At 53.3% G+C, this 20,407-nt stretch overlaps 2 protein-coding genes across 3 annotated transcripts in view; one reads left to right on the top strand and one right to left on the bottom strand.

Moving 5' to 3' along the window:
* Nucleotides 1–20,407, bottom strand: part of LOC104008227 (synaptotagmin-15-like) — a 78,290-nt gene that overhangs the window by 4,970 nt on the left and 52,913 nt on the right. For both annotated transcript variants that reach the window (XM_063780847.1, XM_063780848.1), the window contains one exon: nucleotides 43–222. In XM_063780847.1, the coding sequence (XP_063636917.1) occupies nucleotides 43–199 (157 nt within the window). In that variant the 5' untranslated portion in view covers nucleotides 200–222. The remainder of the gene's footprint in view (nucleotides 1–42; nucleotides 223–20,407) is intronic.
* LOC129135318 (NUT family member 2D-like) lies at nucleotides 6,474–18,987 on the top strand. Its single transcript, XM_024346469.3, has 9 exons — nucleotides 6,474–6,751; nucleotides 6,945–7,284; nucleotides 7,797–10,276; nucleotides 12,325–13,024; nucleotides 14,982–15,110; nucleotides 16,083–16,222; nucleotides 16,665–17,002; nucleotides 17,488–17,604; nucleotides 17,938–18,987. Exons 3-9 carry the CDS (start codon nucleotides 10,111–10,113, stop codon nucleotides 18,721–18,723), a joined length of 2,376 nt encoding a protein of 791 aa, XP_024202237.3. The 5' UTR covers nucleotides 6,474–6,751; nucleotides 6,945–7,284; nucleotides 7,797–10,110; the 3' UTR covers nucleotides 18,724–18,987.

The following is a 20,407-nucleotide window of genomic DNA, read 5'->3' on the forward strand; positions in this document are numbered from 1 at the left end:
GTGGTCCCCATCCCAGCAGCCCAGGGTAGGGTGTGGCCTTACTGTCCCCTTCCATGCTCTGCACCACGGTCAGGCTGAGGCTAGCGGTATCCAGCTCGGTGGCATCGGCCTTGAAGCTGAAGGTCTCATTGTACACAGGGTTGATGGAGCCCAGCACAGCTGAAGTCTTCTTGCACTTGACAAACTTGTTGTGGTTCATCAGAGACACTTTGACAAACACACCTAGGGAACAGTGAGCCCTAGTGGGCTGGCAGAGGCAGGCGGGAGCAGAGCCCCTGCCTGTGGGAGGTCCGGCTAGGAGGGCACGTGCCCAAGCTAGGTGCCAGGGCCCCACCCCTCACACAGTGCTGCGGCCCCGCGGGCGTGACCAGAGGAAGCCGGCTGAGGAGTGCACTGCCCTGCGGCCCAGGCGGGGCTCCGCTCCCTTCCTTTTCCTTCCTCTTTGCATCAGGAAAGTACCCACGGCTCCTGCAGGCCCTGGTTTACCAGAGCCTGGCACAAGCCTGTCCCTCCCTGTTGGGGGGCTGCTCACTGGGTCCCCAGGCCCCCTGGGGCCCCTTAAACACCTTGTACAGAGGGCTAAGATTTGGTGGGTGAGGGTCAGAGCCACAGTGGAAGGTCTGGATCCTGCCTGGCTTACGGTGACCCCAGACGTGAACACAAACAGGTGGCTGACCACCACCACCTCACTGGGATGGGTGGGATGCGTGGGGTGAGCCCAAATGGGGTGGGACATGTGGGGTGAACCAAGGCCTCCCCTTCTGCAGCTCCTGTATTCTGGGTTCTCAGAAACATCAGAGCCACATTTTCTCAGGGGGGCTTCCCTGTCTCTCCGGAACCCAGCTCCCAGCACCCCTCAGGACAGAGCCTGCCCAGCTCTGCCCGTGTCACTTCACTGACCCCGCCCCTGCCAGGCTTCTCCCACACCTGCAGGGCCAGCACCCAACATGCTGAGAGAATGGGGACCCAGAACCAGATGAACACATCAGGGGAAACCGAATCCATTCTCTCTTGGGGTCCTGAGCCTCCCAGTGACAGAAGATCCAGGAGATGCGAGTGGGAGGTCGCCCTAACAGGATCTAACATCATGCTCCAGATTGCTGAAGGGACACAGATCGGTGCCTCCTCTCCTTGACTCTACCCTCCTCACTCCTTAGCACCAGGCCTGGCTGTACATCCCTGCCAAGGTGCAACTAAGACCTTCACCTGCAGCTCAGGGGTGCCCCAGACAGGAGCACAAGAGGAGGCTCATCCCCACCCACAACCCAGGCCGAAGCGAATCTGGCTGCCCAGGCTCTGTGTCTGGCTTCTGCCCCAGGACCTGAGCCCGTGTAAACTCAGGCTTCCTTGGCCTGCCCTCCCCAGGCCCAGGTTCTAAAGGTGTGCTCCCCACCACTTCCTTGTTGCTCCTCCACTTTGTCCCTAGAATTACAGCCCAGCTCTAGGTGGGACTGTGAAGCTCTGCCCAATGCTTTCCACGAGAAGTCAGATTCAGGCCCTTGTGCCTGAAGACTCCTTGTGAAGACTAGATGACACCTTCTCCAAGAGCAGCTAAGGAATCACCTTGGCTCCTCAGGCTGAGTATACATTTTCTGTACGGAACTTCAGAAAGAAATGGTCAACATTCATTCCTCACTTCACCAGAGAAAGAAGAAAATGTCACGTGCCTTTGATTCCCTCTTTTTACCAAGACTCCACTGAGATAAAACTCCTAACACAGAAACCAACACATATTCTTAACACTGGGTACCTGCTGGAGGTCCTGCCTTAGCCCCGAAGCCTCAGGTTTCCATGGGGACAGGTTGGTTGAGAACTGGTGGCCCAGCTCTCAGCCTGACACCCAACAGTATCCCCACCCAGGAGGCAGATGGTAGTGCAGGCACAGGTTCTGCAGGCTTTCATCTCGTGGAACATATGTTAGAGGGTGTCCTCGTCACTCGCCATGCCCCAGAGGAATCAGCAGGGACATCAGGACTGAGAGAAGACATGGCACATCTGACCTCCTGTCCTGGAAACCCCACATCTTTCTGACTGTGCCGATCACACGGACAATATCTAGGAAAGTTCTGCTCTGCACAGTGTTCTGTCTACCAGGCCCACCCATCTGAGGACCCAGATGCTAGGAACACACAGATAGTGAAGGAGCAACCACCTGCCTAAGGTGCAGGTACCCCTGCATCCATCTGTGGGAGGAAGAGCAAGAAACTACCATTTATATGGATTCTTTGGCCCTAAGAATGAACCAACTATTTAGGAGTAACAGTGATGCAGAATGACCAGGGAGGGTCATTCTCAACCATGCTCCCTGGTCATTCTGCATCACTACAATACACATAGAATCCCCAGAATACACACCTATTAAAGCCCCAATATTCTTGCTTCATACAAACATTTGCTTACAGATCCTGAACACACACACCGCCCCCCGCCCCCCGCCCCCCTAGTGGTGTGTTGCTAACTCTTAATAAAATGCTCTCCAGGGGGAAATAGGAAGGCCTAGAATTGTGATGCTTATGTGGTGTAAATATCTCAGCATGACTAATTTTAAACTACCAACCTAACGCCACTGAACACAGAGATGAGAAGAGATGTGCTGTGCCCAGTGGCTACCCCAAGCCAGTACAAGCCAGCTCCAGCACAGCCACATCCTTTCATAGGAATATGTGTACACAATCTACCTGCACCCTGAGTAGGACCCACAACTCTCACCCCAAATATAAAAACAAAACCAAACGATGTACCTCCAGAACACAACCTCCTCATATATCCTGAACAGACACACACAACTGAGATAGGATAGAGTGGCCATAGCCTCCGTTAAAGGAGAACAAACTTGCTAAACACATGAAGAGAACAAACCATCCGACAGTGCACAAGGAGGTCCTGCAGTAAGGAGGTGGAAAAGAAGAAGGGGAAATCCCCAAATTCGCACAAGTGCGAAAACCCATGATTAGTGTCCCTGGGTTGACCAGTGCTCACTATAACAGTGAAAAACACACCCTTGGGTAGAGATTTAAGATGTTAATGATTCACCTGATATAGGCACTAGCATGTGCAGCAATAGCGCATGCACGTCCAGAGAACAGTCCAGAGAGTGCTTAACAGTGACACCCCTTCCCACCCCTTCATGAATAGTCATGTAAGGCTCCCATAAAGGAGGTTTCCCCAGTGTCAGTCAATGCTGTCTCACCTTTGAGCAGCCCACTCTGATCGGCTGTCAGAGTGTACATTCACTTTGCAGTAACCTCTCTTGCTTACTTTTACGTTGGACTCACTCTCAAAGTAAGACTTCTTTTGTGCAGCAAAGTCAAGAACCTGAACCAGCCCACCAGCAACACAACTGCTACCTGTACCCTAAATACACAGATGGCCTGCCCAATTATTACTTAAATTTGCAGACAAAACTCTACCCGCCCCAAATGCTCACCTCACTGCTAAAAGCATATATGTACATATATACGTGCCCAAATACAAACATGTACAATGAACATGTATACAGTACCCATATATACCCATATATAGTGTGAACCCTGAAAGGGCTGATCATGAGTGGCTAACTGGGCCTAAACTCAAAATGGAGCCAAGCAGCCATTTGCTGACTGCAAGTCTCACACATTTACCCTGCTTCCTGCAAAAACCACGTACTTGTGTTACTTTGGGACTTTCACAGCTGTCTGTTCCTGTTTATGTCACCTGAATCAAGGGGTACCATTTCATCATATGGACTTAAGAAATAGGCTGTGACTTGCATCAGCCAATCAGAAATAAACAAGCTTGTATCCCTCATTTGCAGAGTGAACCAGATCGGGAATCTGAGAACGAATTTCTCTGTAAAAGATAATACCTCTCTTTGTTCTTTCAGAGTGTATCTTTGTTTTGCACTGAAGGCTGGGACTCCTTGATTTGCAAACAGCTCAGTGGAATCAAATTTCTATTTTTTTCTTTTGTTGTTTTTTTAAGAAAATCCTTTTCAGTAGATTTGTTAACAGTACATAATGAAAATCCAATAGGCATAGGCTCAAAAAAAAAAAAAAAAAAACCACAAGGTATACAACACTTGTGTCATGCATCACCCAGAAAAAGAATCACATACAATCCCACAGCTCTAAAATACAGGAATCCATGATTCTTGAATCCAAACATAACCTACACAGCCTCTCTGTTTCCAAATACATGCACTGAACCTCCCACATCTCCCAGAATACAAAACACAGAAGCCACATAAACTCAAATACACACAGAACCACAAACTATTTTTATCAAATACATATAAGTCCACCTCACGAACTCTGAGAACACACATACAAGTGGCAACACCAAATTCTGCGAGTATTACATTTCACAACAGACACAGAGGACCACTAAGTCTTAATATACCCAAAACCCCTCATATACACACTCACAAACTACCCGTGAATACACACCTCACCCTCCCAGATAAAACCCATACAATACAAAAAAAAAAAAAAACCACAAAAACACCAATAATACTCTAATATACACACACAACTTTCATATACCCATGGGCACATACAAACTCACACAAATATCCCCAATCCCTGAGTGTATAAATCCCCTGAAACACTATCCAATCAATATGCTACATCTCCGGAATACAACCTCCTCACCTCATCCCCTAAACATGCCCAAACACATGTACGAACATCCTAGCATTCTCCAAAGAAATACACTTTAAATACTAACAATCCCGTATTCTATAAACAGACTTAGATAATTCATCTATCTGCTGATAAATATACACACAAACCAGTATACACACCCAAGATGCACAGAAATATCTCCAGCATATCATTTATAAATACCCATAAAAACAGTTCCCAATCCCAAATTATCCCAATCTAGTATGAACCAGCTCCCACATTGCCAAGTACTAACCAATAACCATATCACATACCTCTAATACATATAAATTCAACTCTCCCACTCTCCTGTATAAAAAGAGAACCTCATCTCTCTATCAGACACACACATACTAAATTCCCAGAATATATAACCCTAATAACCACTTACTGAAAAACACAAGCACATAGCTCCACAAAACCTTCATCTAAACTGCCATGCCCTTGAACACACCCACAGACTCAATACTCATGTAGTTGTCTACATGCCCTAAATATACCCGCGATTAACTAACACGCCACAAATATGCAAACATGCCACCTCATATCCCCAAATACACATACAGTTCCACAATACCTGCACATATGTAATCACACTTCCAAATGCTCACACAGAAATAACTCCTCCATCTTCCAAGACACAGAATCATATAAACTCCACCTCATAACTGCACACGTTCATCCTACCAGTCCCCCAGTAGACATGGATCTGCCCTCACACATTGAAATAGCCATACACACCCCCTGAAAATCATGAAAAGAAGCACGCATCACCATGCAACATGCCCTGAGTATACAAATGGTCTTCCTATATTTCCCAAATACGTAAACCAAACAGAGCGTACATCCACAAAATAGACACAAGCACTTTCTCTGTTATTGCCCATGTGCACAAGATAATTCTTCCAAATCTGCCAAACATTAGACAAATACAAATCGTCAACATTCATCTGAGAAAACACATGGAAAATACATCTTCACAACCCAAATCACGAATATATAACCCCAATTCTTCTGGTATACATATCTTACATCTCATATTCTCCAAATATAAACTCTCACTCCTACACACTCTCACAAAAACAGTTATGACCTTCTTTTTTAGGGGGTGGGGAATGGAGTCTCGCTCTGTCGCCCAGGCTGGAGTGCAGTGGCACGATCTGGGCTCATTGCAACCTCCGCCTCTTGGGTTCAAGTGATTCTTCTGCCTCAGCCTCCCGAGTAGCTGGGACTACAGGCATGCACCACCACACCCAGCTAATTTTTGTATTTTTAGTAGAGACGGGGTTTCACCATGTTGGTCAGGCTGGTCTCAAACTCCTGACCTCAGGTGATCCACCTGCCTCGGCCTCCCAAAGTGCTGGGATTATAGGTGTGAGCCACCGTGCCCGGCCCAGTTATGACATTCTTTAATCTGCAGTCTCCACACAGACACCACCAATCCACACATGTGAATACATATTAGGAGATTCTCACCAATTAAATACACATCAAATTCCAAACTAAGAATTCATATAAACATATTTTCACATACACAAAACCACCCGCACAAATCTCACACCCTCCAAAATCCAAAATAAACCTTCCTGACATTCTCAAGTACACACTAACCCAACCACCCAAGATAACACACGTGTGTGCAGTAAATTTTAGATACATGTGTAGCCTACAATTTACAAATAATATACCACTACTTTTTATTTGTAAATCCCACATAAGTAAGTGATTCTCATGGAAGCTTTTCTTGACTTTGGCCACACTCTTGCATCCACAACCAACTTGTGCTACCAAGTGAACAAACTACGACTAAAGGCCTGTTCTTCCACTTTGCAGCTGCTCCTATCAGTGACAAATCAGCGTATTAGAACATGCATGCTGGCTGATCATTCTGATCAAGTCAACAAGCTTCACAACTTACTCAATGAGGTCGTCCGTGAGAACTTCACTGTTTTACGAGGACAGGAGCTACTTCTTTGCTGAACTGCATCACGGTTTCAACTGCTGAGGTTTTCTTCAAGCTTTTGCATTGTTTGGAATGTGAAAGGCACGGCCGAGACACACTTTGAGGTTCCCACTGCATTGTTACACCTCCCCCCTCACTTCAGGGCCAGGTGAGCAAGGGAAAGGAGTGCGGCCTGGGCGTCCCGCAGGGCTCCCGCTAGGAAAGCCATGAACGTTCCCGCCTTGAGCGCAGCCACAGGCCTGCTCTGATCACAATGTGGGGTCGCCCCGCGGACACTGGTGACCAGTGAGAGCATGACCAGGAGGTGATTATCTTCTGATCACCCTTGGCTTTATTTTTAGGTAACACCAAGAAGGACGCCATGAGAGCGAAGGCCGTTGGGTAACCGCCCTTTGCTCTCGCGCTGCGCGTTTCCCTGCCATGAACCGCCCCAACCGGCGCTGGGAGCCGTTGAGGGTGGCTGCCGGCCTCGCGCTGGAACCTCGCCCACCTCAAGGCTCGTGCGGCGGCGCACGGGGCAGGCCAGGAGCCCGCCCTAGGAGGGCCCTGCTGGAGATGTGGAAATGGAGGGACGCGGCACCTGGGCGCTTCCTGGGGCCAGACAACGCCCCCCTCATTGGAACCTCCATGACCGTGCCTCTGAGAAACCAGCGCGTCCGCAACGATCACTCCTAATTTTCGGTAATACAAACCTGCAGTCCATGCACTTACGTAACACCCTTGCTGAAAGATTTACCTTTGGAGGGTTTATCCTAAAGCAAAGTATCCTCGAATTGCATGTCTTGCATACCCTTTGGATGGCACTGATTTCATTCCTGCTCATGCCTTTCAAAAAATAGTATGCCCTATTTTCCTACTCAGTCTGGAGGTTCCATTAAAGAGTATTTCTGGCAAAGATTTTTAGACCTGAAAACACACTCCAAAATATACTTTCTTCTGACTCCATTCCCAGAGTTTTTCCTACTGCATTCAAATGATTTCTAGAAATGTTTTTGTTGTAGCCTTGATCAATTTCAGTCGATAAAGCAGCAGATAGTAAGGGAACAATTCCACGCTCCCCACCCCTGACTCTGCAACACAGTGCAGAATTCCAGTTGGCAATAAAAAACTAGTAGAGAAGCAACTCACTGACTTGAGTTTGTAATAGCTTCAGAAGAAACTTTAATCGTCACATCCTTTCTGCTCATTTGCAGGATTCCTATCATCTGTCTCCACGTGATAACACTGAAGAGCCTTCACGTTGATGCAGGCCCAGGGCCTCAAGTGCAGAGAGCTCTGCAGGACACAGCATGGAGCCGCCATTCCTCTACTGGGTGGAAGAGCATGTGTCCTCTGAACAGGGGATCCAAGCCCTGAGATGTTCTTTCTCAGCTGTCATTGCAGCCCAGGACTTTCTGTGGGGATGCTCAGACAGCAGGGGCCGGAGGACTTTTAGCCACCACCTCCCATGGCCAGTCTTCACAAATTACCTTTGGCTAATTTGACTGTCTCTCCTCCTGGGGTCTAGGACTTCAAACATGTACAGAAGCAATTGCAGAATTAAGACAAGACACTTCCACAATATATTTTTTGTATCACTGGCTCAGAAAAAGACTCATTCAAATCCTGTATCAAAGCCACGTGTGAGAATCTTGAGAAAGTATCAGCTGACTGACTTGACAAGGGAGGAAGCAACCAAAAATTCTGCACTTCTTCAGTATCTGAGTATGATATTTTGCTTCAACATCCCTCTTAGATGAAGTTATTGATTGAAAGTCATTTAAGTTTGCCGCATGGTAAAAGATCAAGTCCTCAGAAAGATCTCCAAAGCGTTTATGGTTTGTTTTGGTAAGTTTACCATGATTTTGCTTGAATTGCTCTCCGTTGATCTTCTCAGCTAAGATGGAGGTAGAGTTGCACAGTGGAAGAGGGCTGCATGTAAGAAGGCAGTTCTGTCTCAGAGGACAAAAGGCCTGGGAGCACCCAGACAGTCACTGCATGGAGGTCACTCCCCTCCCAGTGGCCACTGTGGAGACATTTCACAGAAATGCTTGCTGGACCATTCAGGTTTAGAGTTGGGACAAAACCGAGAAATCATGGGGATATTGGACAGGAGTTAGGAAATGACCTTCTCACACAACTGGGGCAGTGGGGGAGAACCCTGGGCTTGAGACTTGCAATCCACCACTTGCCCCTGCCCCTGCCCCTGCAGTGTGGCCGCTGTTACATTTTCCTGCAACTCTGCCTTCTTGAGTCCAAATGTCTTCGAAAGGGGCAAATGCTTCGTAAGTGCCGACAGGGTGTGTTTCAGTGAATGTTTGCAGTGTGCACCAGTCTGGCTGAAAGCCTCTTCCCTTCCCCAACACCCTCCCATCGTGCAAAATTACCCTGCCCAGCAGGGAGTGACTTGTGTGTCTCAGAAGATTTTGTTGCTGTGCTCTGAGTTCTCACTCCTCATCTCCTTTGACCAGTTTCTTCTAATACTCCCCTTGTTCACAACACAGAACATGAGTGCTCTTTCCTGTCATTTTGACACTAATAAACGGACAGTGATTCTCAGTGTGGAAATGAGAATGAAGTCTTTTTTAAAGACAGGCTACAATAATTCCCATGCAGAGAACCACACGCGATGACACTGGATTCCAAACAGCAAGAACGTATGGTGAAGATGAGGCCAACAGTGAGCTGAGAGAGGCCAGCCAGGGTGTGTTTCAGTGAAGATGAGAAACAATCAGATAACACCTGTTTCCTCCAGGAAAGAAAATGTGGCCAGGGAAAAGAGATGGGAGGAAGGCTGGTCATTGCCTTTTCCACTGTGCACAGTTTGAATTTGGAGCCGTGAAAAGTATTGCTTGGTTAAATTAAAATCATTCAAAAGATAAAACATAAACATTTAACACCAGCACAATATGCTGGGAAACAAAATGAAAGGATTTCTGGTCTCGGTGCTGTAGGTCACATAGCCACTCTTTCCTGGATTGAGGCTTTCCAGCAAAGGGGCTGGGACGTAAGGCTGGCCTGCTGGTGTGGACAGAGATTCCAGCAACATGCATGACCTGGGGGTACAAGGATTGCTTCCTAAACAATGATAAGCACACAGCCACCTAATAGTCTGGATCGGCTGAGACCATCCTGATTTCAAACACCCAGTCCCCTTGCCTTCCTAAGAACCCCTGTGTTTCTCAGACTGAAAATGTGTTTTGAATTTTGTTCACGAAGTGAGGCCGCTGTTGAAATTCGTCAAGACTGGGAAAGAGCCAAAGTGGGAAGGAGCATGGGTTGACTGGCACAAAAGTAGGTCTGTTGATAAAGAATGGAAGTAAAGGGGCCATCAGGTAGAAGCTTTTGCTGTGAGTCAGAAGGACAATTTAAAAGTTGCCTAAAGAGGCACACACCGTCTCTGCTGCTGCCTTCCAGTTGGAAGGGAAACTCAGGTTCTTGCCTAATGGCCGAAGCCCTTCACAGAATGTCCCCCACCCCTAACAGCTGCCCACTGCCCCTCCCCCTCTGCAGAATGTCTGGGGTCCTATGTTCCAGGAACCTGTTTACTTTCAAACTTCCTTGTGTCAGTTGGACTCAGGAGCGTCTGGTGAGCCAGGTCACTCTCTGGGTCTTACCCTTGGCTTTTCTCATTGCGGAAACTGCCAGACAGCGGTGGTCAGTGCCCAGCCTGAGGGGATGGCTTCAAATGGAGGTAAGCCTGTAGGGATGGGGGCATTATCTGAGTCTGCCATGCCTCAACTCCTTAGGAATTCAAATTTGACACTGCCCCGGGGACAGTTGATAGGGCTGATGTTGAGGAGGGAGGGAAGACTGGATGTCCCCAAGGACATCACACGTGGGGATGGCCATGGCACCCTGAGTCTGTGTTTAGGGAGGACGGCCCCTTAGAGGTGGAACAAGATGCCTGGGGGAATACACCATGTAGGAGAAAGGACAGAGTGGATGGATTGATCCTTTCTAGAAGGAGACAGGTCACGTCATTGTGTGTTTGTAGAGAGTGGTGGGATCATGTTGTGCTGGTGGCCCCGGGAGGATGATAGGCAAGCCTGAACCCTGTGCCATATCTTCAGGCACCTGGAAGGTGCCCTTCCATAGTGTTCAGAGAGATTTGGACTGGAGTTTTCTAGATCTTAGGGAGGAGTGGGGAGAAGTGGTCTCAGCCAGAAAACTGTTGGGTGGGTTGGCTGTGACAGAGCATGTAGTGACAGCCCCTGGGTGGGCGAGGCTGGGGGCTACTGTAACTGCCACAGCCCAGAGCCCCTCAGCTCTCTCCCTAGAGATGGCTTCTCCGTCAGTTCAGGTAGCTGTTGGCTTTGATTTAACAGGGGTGGGGGCAGATGAGGAAGTTCAGGCCACACAGGGCCTGGGTTTCCTGAGTTGTTCTGAATTGTTTGCCCTTTTGTGGAAGCTCAGGTCTTCAGACCCACTTCCTCTTGTCTGCTAGCTCATGGCCTGTCCTCTGCACTTTGTGTTAGTGTGGAGATGAAGAATTTGCTCCTATTCCATTTATACTACCTCATGAACGGGGGGCAGGTGTGGATTCTTGCTGGTTCTCAGTGGAAGGGTCTGGAAAGGCTGGTTTCCTTTTCAGTAGAGGAAGGAGAGTAGCGCACGAATAGGAAGATGGTTCTCTTATTATTATTATTCAAGTTAGGATATGTGTCCTGAATGATGAGGTGCATGTGCTGTATCCCTTATTCCCCTTGACTAGAGACTGCATGAGGTCCTATTGAACAGGGATGAGTTCCAGACAACTTTGCTTCACCCGGCCCATGGCCCAAGAACCCCTGGTTTTTGGTTGGTCACCATGTTCAGTTATTGGGAGCTCAAAGGAGAAGGGCCAGGGATGGGCTCCTTGTCCCACTCCCTATTGTAACATGACCAGCAGCTGTGAAAATCCCTAGACACCTCCCCTGATAGCCCTGCTGCTCGCCATTTGCTGGCTGTGTTCTAATCGTGTGTGGCTTTTGCTGGCTATGCAGTGACACTGTCTCAGGGGACTCCACCACTGCCTCTCAGACCTGCTCCCTGGGAACAGAGCTTCCTGAGTGGCAGCCGGGACCATCGAGTACTGCGGAAAGGGTGGCCCGAATCTGACCCCTATTTAGCACTTGCTGTGGGTGGTGCCAGGACAATCACTTGCATGCTGGGCATGACGAGTTATGGATTATCTTCAGGGTTCCTAGGGCGCTGGCTTGGGAAAGATTTCCATCCAGTGGTTTTGTTTTGTTATGTCTGAGCTGGGAAAGAAAGGGGTTTACAAGAGCGTCAGGAAAAGGAAGATTGAAGAGGAGATGGGGCCATAATATTCGGAAGCTTCTGGCTTCCTGTCGGCCTTCTGAGTGCCGAGCACTGCCCTGGGGTAGGCCCCTCACCTGTTGCTGAGCACGCTGAGGACCACCAAGCCGCTGAGAGACTCATCCCTGACCCATGGCTTGGGAGATGCCTGTGAGGCTGACAGGGTCTGCCAGGGACACCCGAGGGAGACCCTCGGGCAGCGAAGGCTTGGCTGTTACTTCTTGGGAGACGGGTCAGGGAGTCTTGGTGACCGGGGCCAGGCTCTCTAGCGGAGCGACTCTCCGTGGAGGAACAGAGCATCCGATGCACACTCAGGGACATTTGCAAGCTGCAGTTTCCCTGTCATACGCCCTTAGCTGTTGGGACTCCCCTCTGATTCCCCAGTGACTAGTGTGGACCTGGAGACCCCAGCTCATTCACCTCTTTCCTTTGTCTCCACAGCATACCCAGTGCTGGGACCGGGCGTGATCGTGAACCCTGGCACCTCCCTGTCTGTGTTCACGGCTCTGCCCTTCACCACACCCGCTCCCGGCCCAGCACACGGGCCGCTCCTTGTGACTGCAGGGGTTCCTCCAGGCGGCCCTCTGGTGCTGTCTACCTTCCCCAGCACACCTCTGGTGACAGAACAGGATGGCTGCGGCCCGAGTGGGGCCGGGGCTTCCAACGTCTTTGTCCAGATGAGGACAGAGGTGGGGCCTGTGAAGGCCGCTCAGGCGCAGACCTTGGTCCTAACTCAGGCCCCCCTCGTCTGGCAGGCTCCAGGCGCCCTCTGCGGAGGTGTTGTGTGTCCACCTCCCCTACTCCTGGCAGCTGCTCCTGTGGTGCCTGTTATGGCTGCCCAGGTGGTTGGGGGCACCCAGGCCTGTGAGGGAGGCTGGTCCCAGGGCCTTCCTCTTCCACCACCACCACCACCGGCTGCCCAGTTGCCCCCCATTGTGTCCCAAGGGAATGCTGGGCCATGGCCACAAGGGGCTCATGGAGAGGGCAGCCTGGCTTCCTCCCAGGCCAAGGCCCCACCAGATGACTCCTGTAACCCCAGGAGTGTCTATGAGAACTTCCGACTCTGGCAGCACTACAAGCCCCTGGCCCGGAGGCACCTTCCCCAGAGTCCTGACACCGAAGCGCTTTCGTGCTTCCTCATGTGAGTGTCCTCGGGGCATTGGAGCTGGTCCTGCAGCTCACACGTAAAGAGGCTGCTGGATGGACGGGAGGTCACGCTGTTCAGGGGAGCTTGCAGGGCGGTTGTGAGGGTGATGGGCTGCACTATGGGAAGGTACATTTTCAACAATATTAATCTGGCTGCGGCTCAGGACAGACTGTCAGGGGCCTCATCTCAACTGCCCGTCACTGTCCCGTGAGTCCAGCCAATCCTTACTTTCAATAATTTTCACAACAATGTTTACAGAAGACCCAGGTCAGAGAGGGTTCCTGGTGTGACGTGAGCTACGGTTTGGGTTTAGGTCTTTGAGTACACACCCCAGTGCCTCCCCTTTAACCCAGTATTGATGGCCAGGAGCACCACACATGGGGCCGGGGGGAGGAGCTGCAGGGCCCAGCAGGAACCTGGCACATGCCCGCAGTTCTGCTGAGGTCCAGTTAGCACAGCGGTGGTGGAGCCTGCACAGGGGGATGGTCTTGGGCCCTGCACTGGGGCCGATGCCGGGCAGGTATTTGCATCTTCACCCTCAATCCCTCCTAGAAAAAGGGACAATGACGCTTCATTCAGAGGATGGTGAAGAGATAACTTGAGCTCACATATGACATGCATAGCACAGTGCCTGGCACATGCTATGACACATTACATGACAGCAGTTATGATTACTGTCCCCATTACTATCATTATCAAGACTAGGCCATCTAGGAGAGCACTCCCCAAAGCCACGGGCTCCAGTGATAGCTCTGAGTGCACCATGAGTCCAGCAGCCCAGGGCCATGGACTGTGGTGACTGTGAGGCAGCAACGTCAGCATCTGGGAGAGTTTGTGGTTTCATTCCCAGTCCCTGCCTCTCTCCACCCTGCGGTGCCTCTGTGACCCTGTGTTTCCCGCTGATGAGCAAACGGGAGCTTGAGCACATCCACCGTGCAACACAGTGGCCGTTCCCCTAGGGAAGTCCCCTGCCTGGGGTGTAGGTGGAAGGTGGCCCCATTTTCATCCCCAAAAATCTCGCTGTTCCCGCACCCTGGAATTGGTTGCATTCCTCCTTGGAGCGGAGTCCCGGTGCACTGGGGACCCTGATTCTTGGGGTGGAGCTGCCCCAGGCTCACAGGCCTTTGCCATGGCTCCTGTGGGAATGTGGGATCTGGACCTGCTGCTTGCAGTGGCATGGACACCGCTCTGCTTTGGTTCTGGACGTGTGCTCCTGCTCCTCATGCTCCAGGGCCCTGAGGCTACGTCCCCAGGGGCTGCCTTGCTCCAGAGTCCCCAGGAAGCCGGTTAAATGCTCAGTCTTGGGGCCCTGGAACCTGCACTTTAACCCTCACCCCCAGGTCATTCTGTGTGCACGCTGTCTCAGTCAGCTCAGGCTCTGCCCTAACAAATGCCGTAGACTGGGTGCTTTATCAAGACACATTCATGTCTCCCAGTTCCAGAGGCCAGAAGTCCCAGATCAAGGTGACAGCAGATTGGGTGTCTGGTCAGGGCCCTCCTCCTGGCTGGAGAGAGCTGTCTCTGGCTATGTCTCCTCGTGGCTGAGAGCAAGAGCCCTGGCGTCTCCTTCTGCCCTTATCAGGGCTTGGATTCCATGACTGGGACCCACGCTCATGACCTGATTTAACCCTGATTGCCTCCAAATACTGACACACTGGTGCTGAGGGCTTCAGCACAGGAATGTTGGAGACGCACATGTTCCACCCATAGTACTGAGTCCACTTCTCAACACTGAGGACTCGAGGGGCAGTCGGAGAGGCCACTTGGTAGCTTGTGTTGATGTTTGATCTTGGGGGTGTGTCCTGGGGCCTGAGGAGCCCACATGGGGGAGAACAGGACAGGGACAGATGGCAGGACAGGTGTGGGGAGGACAGGGGCCAGGTGTTGGGAGCAGGTGGGCTTGGGATGAAGGGTGGGCTTATAGACTGAGACTGACTGCACTGGTTTACAGCCCAGTTCTCCGATCCCTGGCCCGGCGGAAGCCCACCATGACCCTGGAGGAGGGACTGTGGCGGGCCATGCGGGAATGGCAGCACACGAGCAACTTTGACCGGATGATCTTCTACGAGATCGCGGAAAAGTGAGTCTGGGGTCCTGGGAGCAGGGCCCGCGTGGCAGGGTGAGAGTGAATGACAGAGGCCCGGTGGTCGTGGTGGCTTCTCAACATGGAGTATGAGGAGGGTGTGGAGAAACCCAGGACACTCTGGGCCCCTGGCTCCCTCAGGAAGCTGCTCCTGCCACCTAGAGTGTTCTGGGGTCTCTGTCCTGGCCTATTGGGAAGCACCCCCTGCCTGGCCTGGGGCCATCCCTGCCTTGACACTGGAGGTCATGGCAGGAGCAGCCAGCATCACAGCCCAAAGTGGGTCACCTCCAGCTGTGGGGATGGGGAGAAGGGGCGCTAGTGACTATGGACAAGAGTAGGGTGCAGGCTCCTCACAGCAGTGGCCAGAAGTCGGTTTTCTCCCATCCCAGCCTGGCCAGGGAGTTGGGTTGGGGAGATCGGCACCTGGGACACCATGGGACCCATCTCTGGCCTGACTGCCTTTGCTCCTGGGCAGTCCCCTCCATGAAGGCAGACAGATAGACAGCAGCCTCAGGGGAAAGGGGCCCTGTCCTCTGAGCTCAGCTTTTGCTTCCTCCTGACCAGGGGTCTCCCAGGCCTCGTGCCCCTGGGTTATCTTTCAGGGGCCCACAGTCCTAGCCTCAGGACTCCTGCATCTGGGCATCATCCCTGATGCCTTCTGCCATAAATCCCACCCCTGGCCAGCTGAAACCTGGAGGAGGGGTCCCCCGAGACCCTCCTGGACCTCGTGGCCCTGAGTTGAGTCAGGAAGCCCCGTTGATGCCATGGGCTCTGCAGGGGCCGGGTGAGGGAGGGTGAGCCCAGAACTCTGGGAGCAGCTTTCTCCTGGGACTGGGGGATGGGACACAGTGAGGGCCTGGACAGCCCACGCGAGGCACTCCCTCCTATCCCTGCCCTTGGCCGCTGCCTGGTCCTGGGGGGAGGGGGCCTGGACCCTCTCAGCACAGCCTGGGCCTCCTTCACCACCAGGTTCCTGGAGTTTGAGGCTGAGGAGGAGATGCAGATTCAGAAATCGCAATGGATGAAGGGGCCCCAGTGCCTGCCTCCTCCAGCCACACCGAGGCTTGAACCTCGAGGACCCCCGGCCCCTGAGGTGGTCAAGCAGCCAGGTATGGCTTCCCACATTCCCACAGGAGCCGTGGCAAAGGCCAAAGGGGCCAAGGGAGGCCACTGTCCCCACACCCCATGCTTCCCTTCGAGAGGGGGATTTGCTCCCTCCAACAGGACAGTTTCCAGGAGCATATGTTCGGTACTGACCTGGTCAAGTTTCCTAGCTACTCTCTCCCCTCGCCTGTCCAAAACTCCACATATGCTCTGCCCAGGAAGCAGGGATGAGCGGGGAGAGTACACGGCATATTGGTGGCTCCAAACTTCCTCCCAAGCAATGCTGTCTCAGATGTGCCCCTCCTGCCTCCTCCGGGGGCGCTGTGGTTCAGGTGGTCCTGACCCAGCTGGGACCCACTTCACATCCCCAAGCCCTGCCCTCCCCTGTGTGGTGCAAGCAGGAGGAGCGGCCCTCACCACGCCCATCCTCCTCCCTCTCTGCCTCAGTGTACCTTCCCAGCAAGGCCGGCCCCAAGGCCCCGACTGCCTGCCTGCCACCACCCAGGCCCCAGAGGCCAGTGACCAAGGCCCGCCTGCCACCACCCCGGCCCCACCGGCGAGCAGAGACCAAGGTCCCTGAGGAGATCCCCCCAGAAGTGGTGCAGGAGTATGTGGACATCATGGAGGAGCTGCTGGGGCCTTCCCTCGGGGCCACGGGGGAGCCCGAGAAACAACGGGAAGAGGGCAAAGTGAAGCAGCCACAGGAAGAGGACTGGACGCCCCCAGACCCGGGCCTCCTGAGCTACATTGACAAGCTGTGTTCCCAGAAAGACTTCGTCACCAAGGTGGGCTGGCCTGGAGTGCTGGGGTCTGCTGGATTCCAGGGGGTGGCACTCCCAGGTCCTTGGAATTAAGCTCTGTTCCTTAGCTACTCAGCAGTGTGTGTATTTCCATGGATTTGAGTGTCTGTGTATGTGATTGTGTGTGTCTGTGTGTTGCTGTGTGTTTGTGTCTGTGGTTTGTTACTGTGTGTCTTTGTGTGTCTGTGTGGGTGTGAGTGTGGAGTGTGTACGTTACCTGTGTCTGTGTCTTTTCCTGTGTCATATGTGGGTCTGTTTGTGTGTGTGTGTGTGGTTTGTGTGTCTCTGTCTGTGTGTGTGTAGCTACCAGGTCTGTGGTCTGTGTCTGTAGCTGGTGGTCACCATGATATGAGACAGCCCCAGGAGGGTGGGGACGGGGCGCTCGCTGCTTTCTGCATCTCCTCCAGGTGTCCTTGGCTCCAGGTTACTCCCTGCCCAGGAAGCTCACGCCTTCTTCCTTCTGTTTCCAGGTGGAGGCCGTCATTCATCCCCAATTCCTGGAAGAATTGCTTTCCCCAGATCCACAGATGGATTTCTTGGCCCTAAGCCAGGACCTGGAGCAGGAGGAAGGACTCACCCTTGCCCAGGTACCCCAGGGGCAGGAGGGACCTGGCACACAAGGCCCACCTGATTGTCTAATCCCCCCCGCTGGGGATGCTCGGCTTCTTGGGGAGCCACTCTGGAGTGGGAAGATGCAGGTTCAGAGGGAGTAGGATGGACAGGAGCCAGGGAGGGGAGTCAGCATGCAAGCTGTGGTGAGGCCCAACGGGAGGCGCGGCAGAGCCACACCCTCTCTCTTTGACATAAAGCCCAGCTGCCTCAGGCTTCCCTACCTGCCGCCTAAGTGCCCTGGTCTCCACCACCCCGGGCCCTGCTCACACCTGGGGCAGTGCCAGTAAGTGCCCCCTTTCCTCCCGCAGCTAGCGGAGAAGCGCCTCCTACCCTTGAAGGAGAAACAGCATGCGAGGGCAGCCCCTAGTCATGGCACAGCCCGGTTGGACTCAAGTTCTTCTAAGTTTGCAGCTGGCCAAGGAGCAGAGAGAGACGTCCCTGACCCCCAACAAGGGGTTGGCATGGAAACCTGCCCACCCCAGACGACTGCCCGGGACTCTCAGGGACGAGGCAGAGCACACACTGGCATGGCCAGGTCCAAAGACTCTGTTGTGCTTTTGGGATGTCAGGATTCCCCTGGGCTGAGGGCTGCCCGGCCAACCTCTCCTCCCCAGGACCACAGACCCACCTGCCCTGGCGTGGGTACCAAGGATGCCTTGGATCTCCCTGGAGGGTCTCCTGTCAGGGAGTCACATGGGCTGGCTCAGGGGTCAAGTGAGGAGGAGGAACTCCCCAGCCTGGCCTTCCTCTTGGGTTCCCAGCACAAGCTTCTGCCCTGGTGGCTACCCCAGAGCCCTGTCCCTGCCTCGGGCCTTCTCAGCCCAGAAAAGTGGGGACCCCAGGGAACTCATCAGTCCCCATCTGCTGAGAGAAGAGGCCTCAACCTAGCACCTTCTCCTGACAACAAGGCCAAGAAGCGACCTCTCTTTGGAAGCCTGTCCCCTGCTGAGAAGACACCCCAGCCAGGGCCTGGGCTCAGGGTCTCTGGGGAGCAATCCCTGACTTGGGGGCTGGGTGGCCCCTCACAGTCTCAAAAGAGAAAGGGTGACCCCTTGGTCTCCAGGAAGGAGAAGAAGCAGCATTGTAGCCAGTAGGGGCTTCTGAGCAGGCTCTCTGGGGCCAATCCCCAAGGATGGGGCTCTGGCATCCGATGCCCCAAAGCGGTCAAAAGCTTCTTCTCCCCCAGTGCTGATCTTGCTGGGCCTTAGCTTTGGAGGGTAGGGGAGGGAGGGGAGGGAGAGGGTGGCTGAATGGGGAGGGCAGGAAGGGAGGGTCTGGGGGGAAGGGGCTGGGGAGTGGGGGTGGGAAGCAGTGCGTTGGGGGCCTCGTGTGTAAGTGTGAATAAATGTAGTTGTCTTGGAAAATGCTCTTGGGGCTGCTGCCTCTGTCCTCGGTGCTGTGCTGCTCCGTGGAGGGTGTCTGTGAGGGAGGGCAGAGGAACTGGCAGATGCCAGGCTCTGGGAACCCACAGGGGCCGGCCCCACTCTTTCCTCCTGACGTAGGGAGCCCCTTCAGATGCTCCAGGGACTGACAGATGCTGAGGAAGCCCTGATCCCTCCCACCACCCACTCACAAGGCCCTGCCTGCTTTAGGGAGGCTTCTTGGGGCCCCCCATCGTTATCAGCATCCCTGGAAAATCCTGGGATTGGAGAGAGCTGGCTGGCTCTTGTTCTGCTCGGTGGGAGCTGAGGAGAAGGCAGCCGCCTGCAACATGGACATGGGGAGAGGAGGCTGCTCCTGCTTAACCCTCATCAGGAAGAGCGCAGGCACTGGGCTGAGGGGAGACGTTGAGGTGACCATCCACACAGGTGTGTTTGGGATACGATGATGGGTGGGGAGCAGGGGAAGTCCTTCTGCCTGTTTCTGGGCAGGAGTCTTGTCCAACTAGCTAAAGCAGATGCTCCTTGCTGTGGCCACAGGGACTGGCCTTGGGGCCCTCAAGGTCCTGCATGGAGCCCCCCACAGCTATGATTCCCTTCCCATATGATGACTGAACTCATGTGGAATTGATGTAGACACAGATTTACATTGGTTTCTAAAACAGTTCCCTCCCAACACACCATCACCAATGGGAACAAGCATGTCCAGTCCATCAGGCGCAGGGTGGGTGTTTCTGCTGGTTCCAGGGCCCGGAGGAGCTGGGGCCCAGGCCAAGAGGGGCCGAGGGTCAGCCGCCCTTCTGCCAGGCACAGACCCCAAGGGCAGAGCAGGGGCTGCCTGGGATGTGGCATTGGCTGTCTGGGAAGTGCCCTGGGAGTTGGGGGCTAGGTGTTCGCCAAAGGGAGACTTCCAGAGTCTATGAGTGAGATGAGGACTGCATCAGGAGAGGGACCGAGGCTGGGGAGGATGCTCTGCTCTTTCCCAGCTTGTCCTGTCCTCCCAATCTCTGCTGAACTGCCCTCACCCCATGGGCCAACTTCTGCCCCCCTTACCCCTAACCCACCTCTTAGAATCTCAGATCCCAGCATGGACAGGACCCGGCACCCACCCTGGTTCCCTCCTGGCCAACACCTTCTTCTCCACGGTCTGAGTTCTGATTCCTCCCCCAGGGCGCTTATTGGCTCAGGACCCCTGTGACTGCCAGGGCACTGGTCCCAGCACTGCCTGCGTGCAGAGCTGTGGTCACGGCGCTGGGGGCTGGCCCAGCAGCAGAGGCTGGTGGGGCAAAGCTGTCTGGTACACGGTGGCCTGGCCCCTCGGCCAAGTGACAAAGGGAGCCATGTTTGGGTCCTCTCTGGCCCCATCTGCCCACAGAACACAGCAGTCAGCCTGACAGAT

The sequence above is a fragment of the Pan troglodytes genome, chromosome 8 (genome assembly GCF_028858775.2).
Source record: "Pan troglodytes isolate AG18354 chromosome 8, NHGRI_mPanTro3-v2.0_pri, whole genome shotgun sequence".
NCBI classification, from domain to species: Eukaryota; Metazoa; Chordata; class Mammalia; order Primates; family Hominidae; genus Pan; species Pan troglodytes.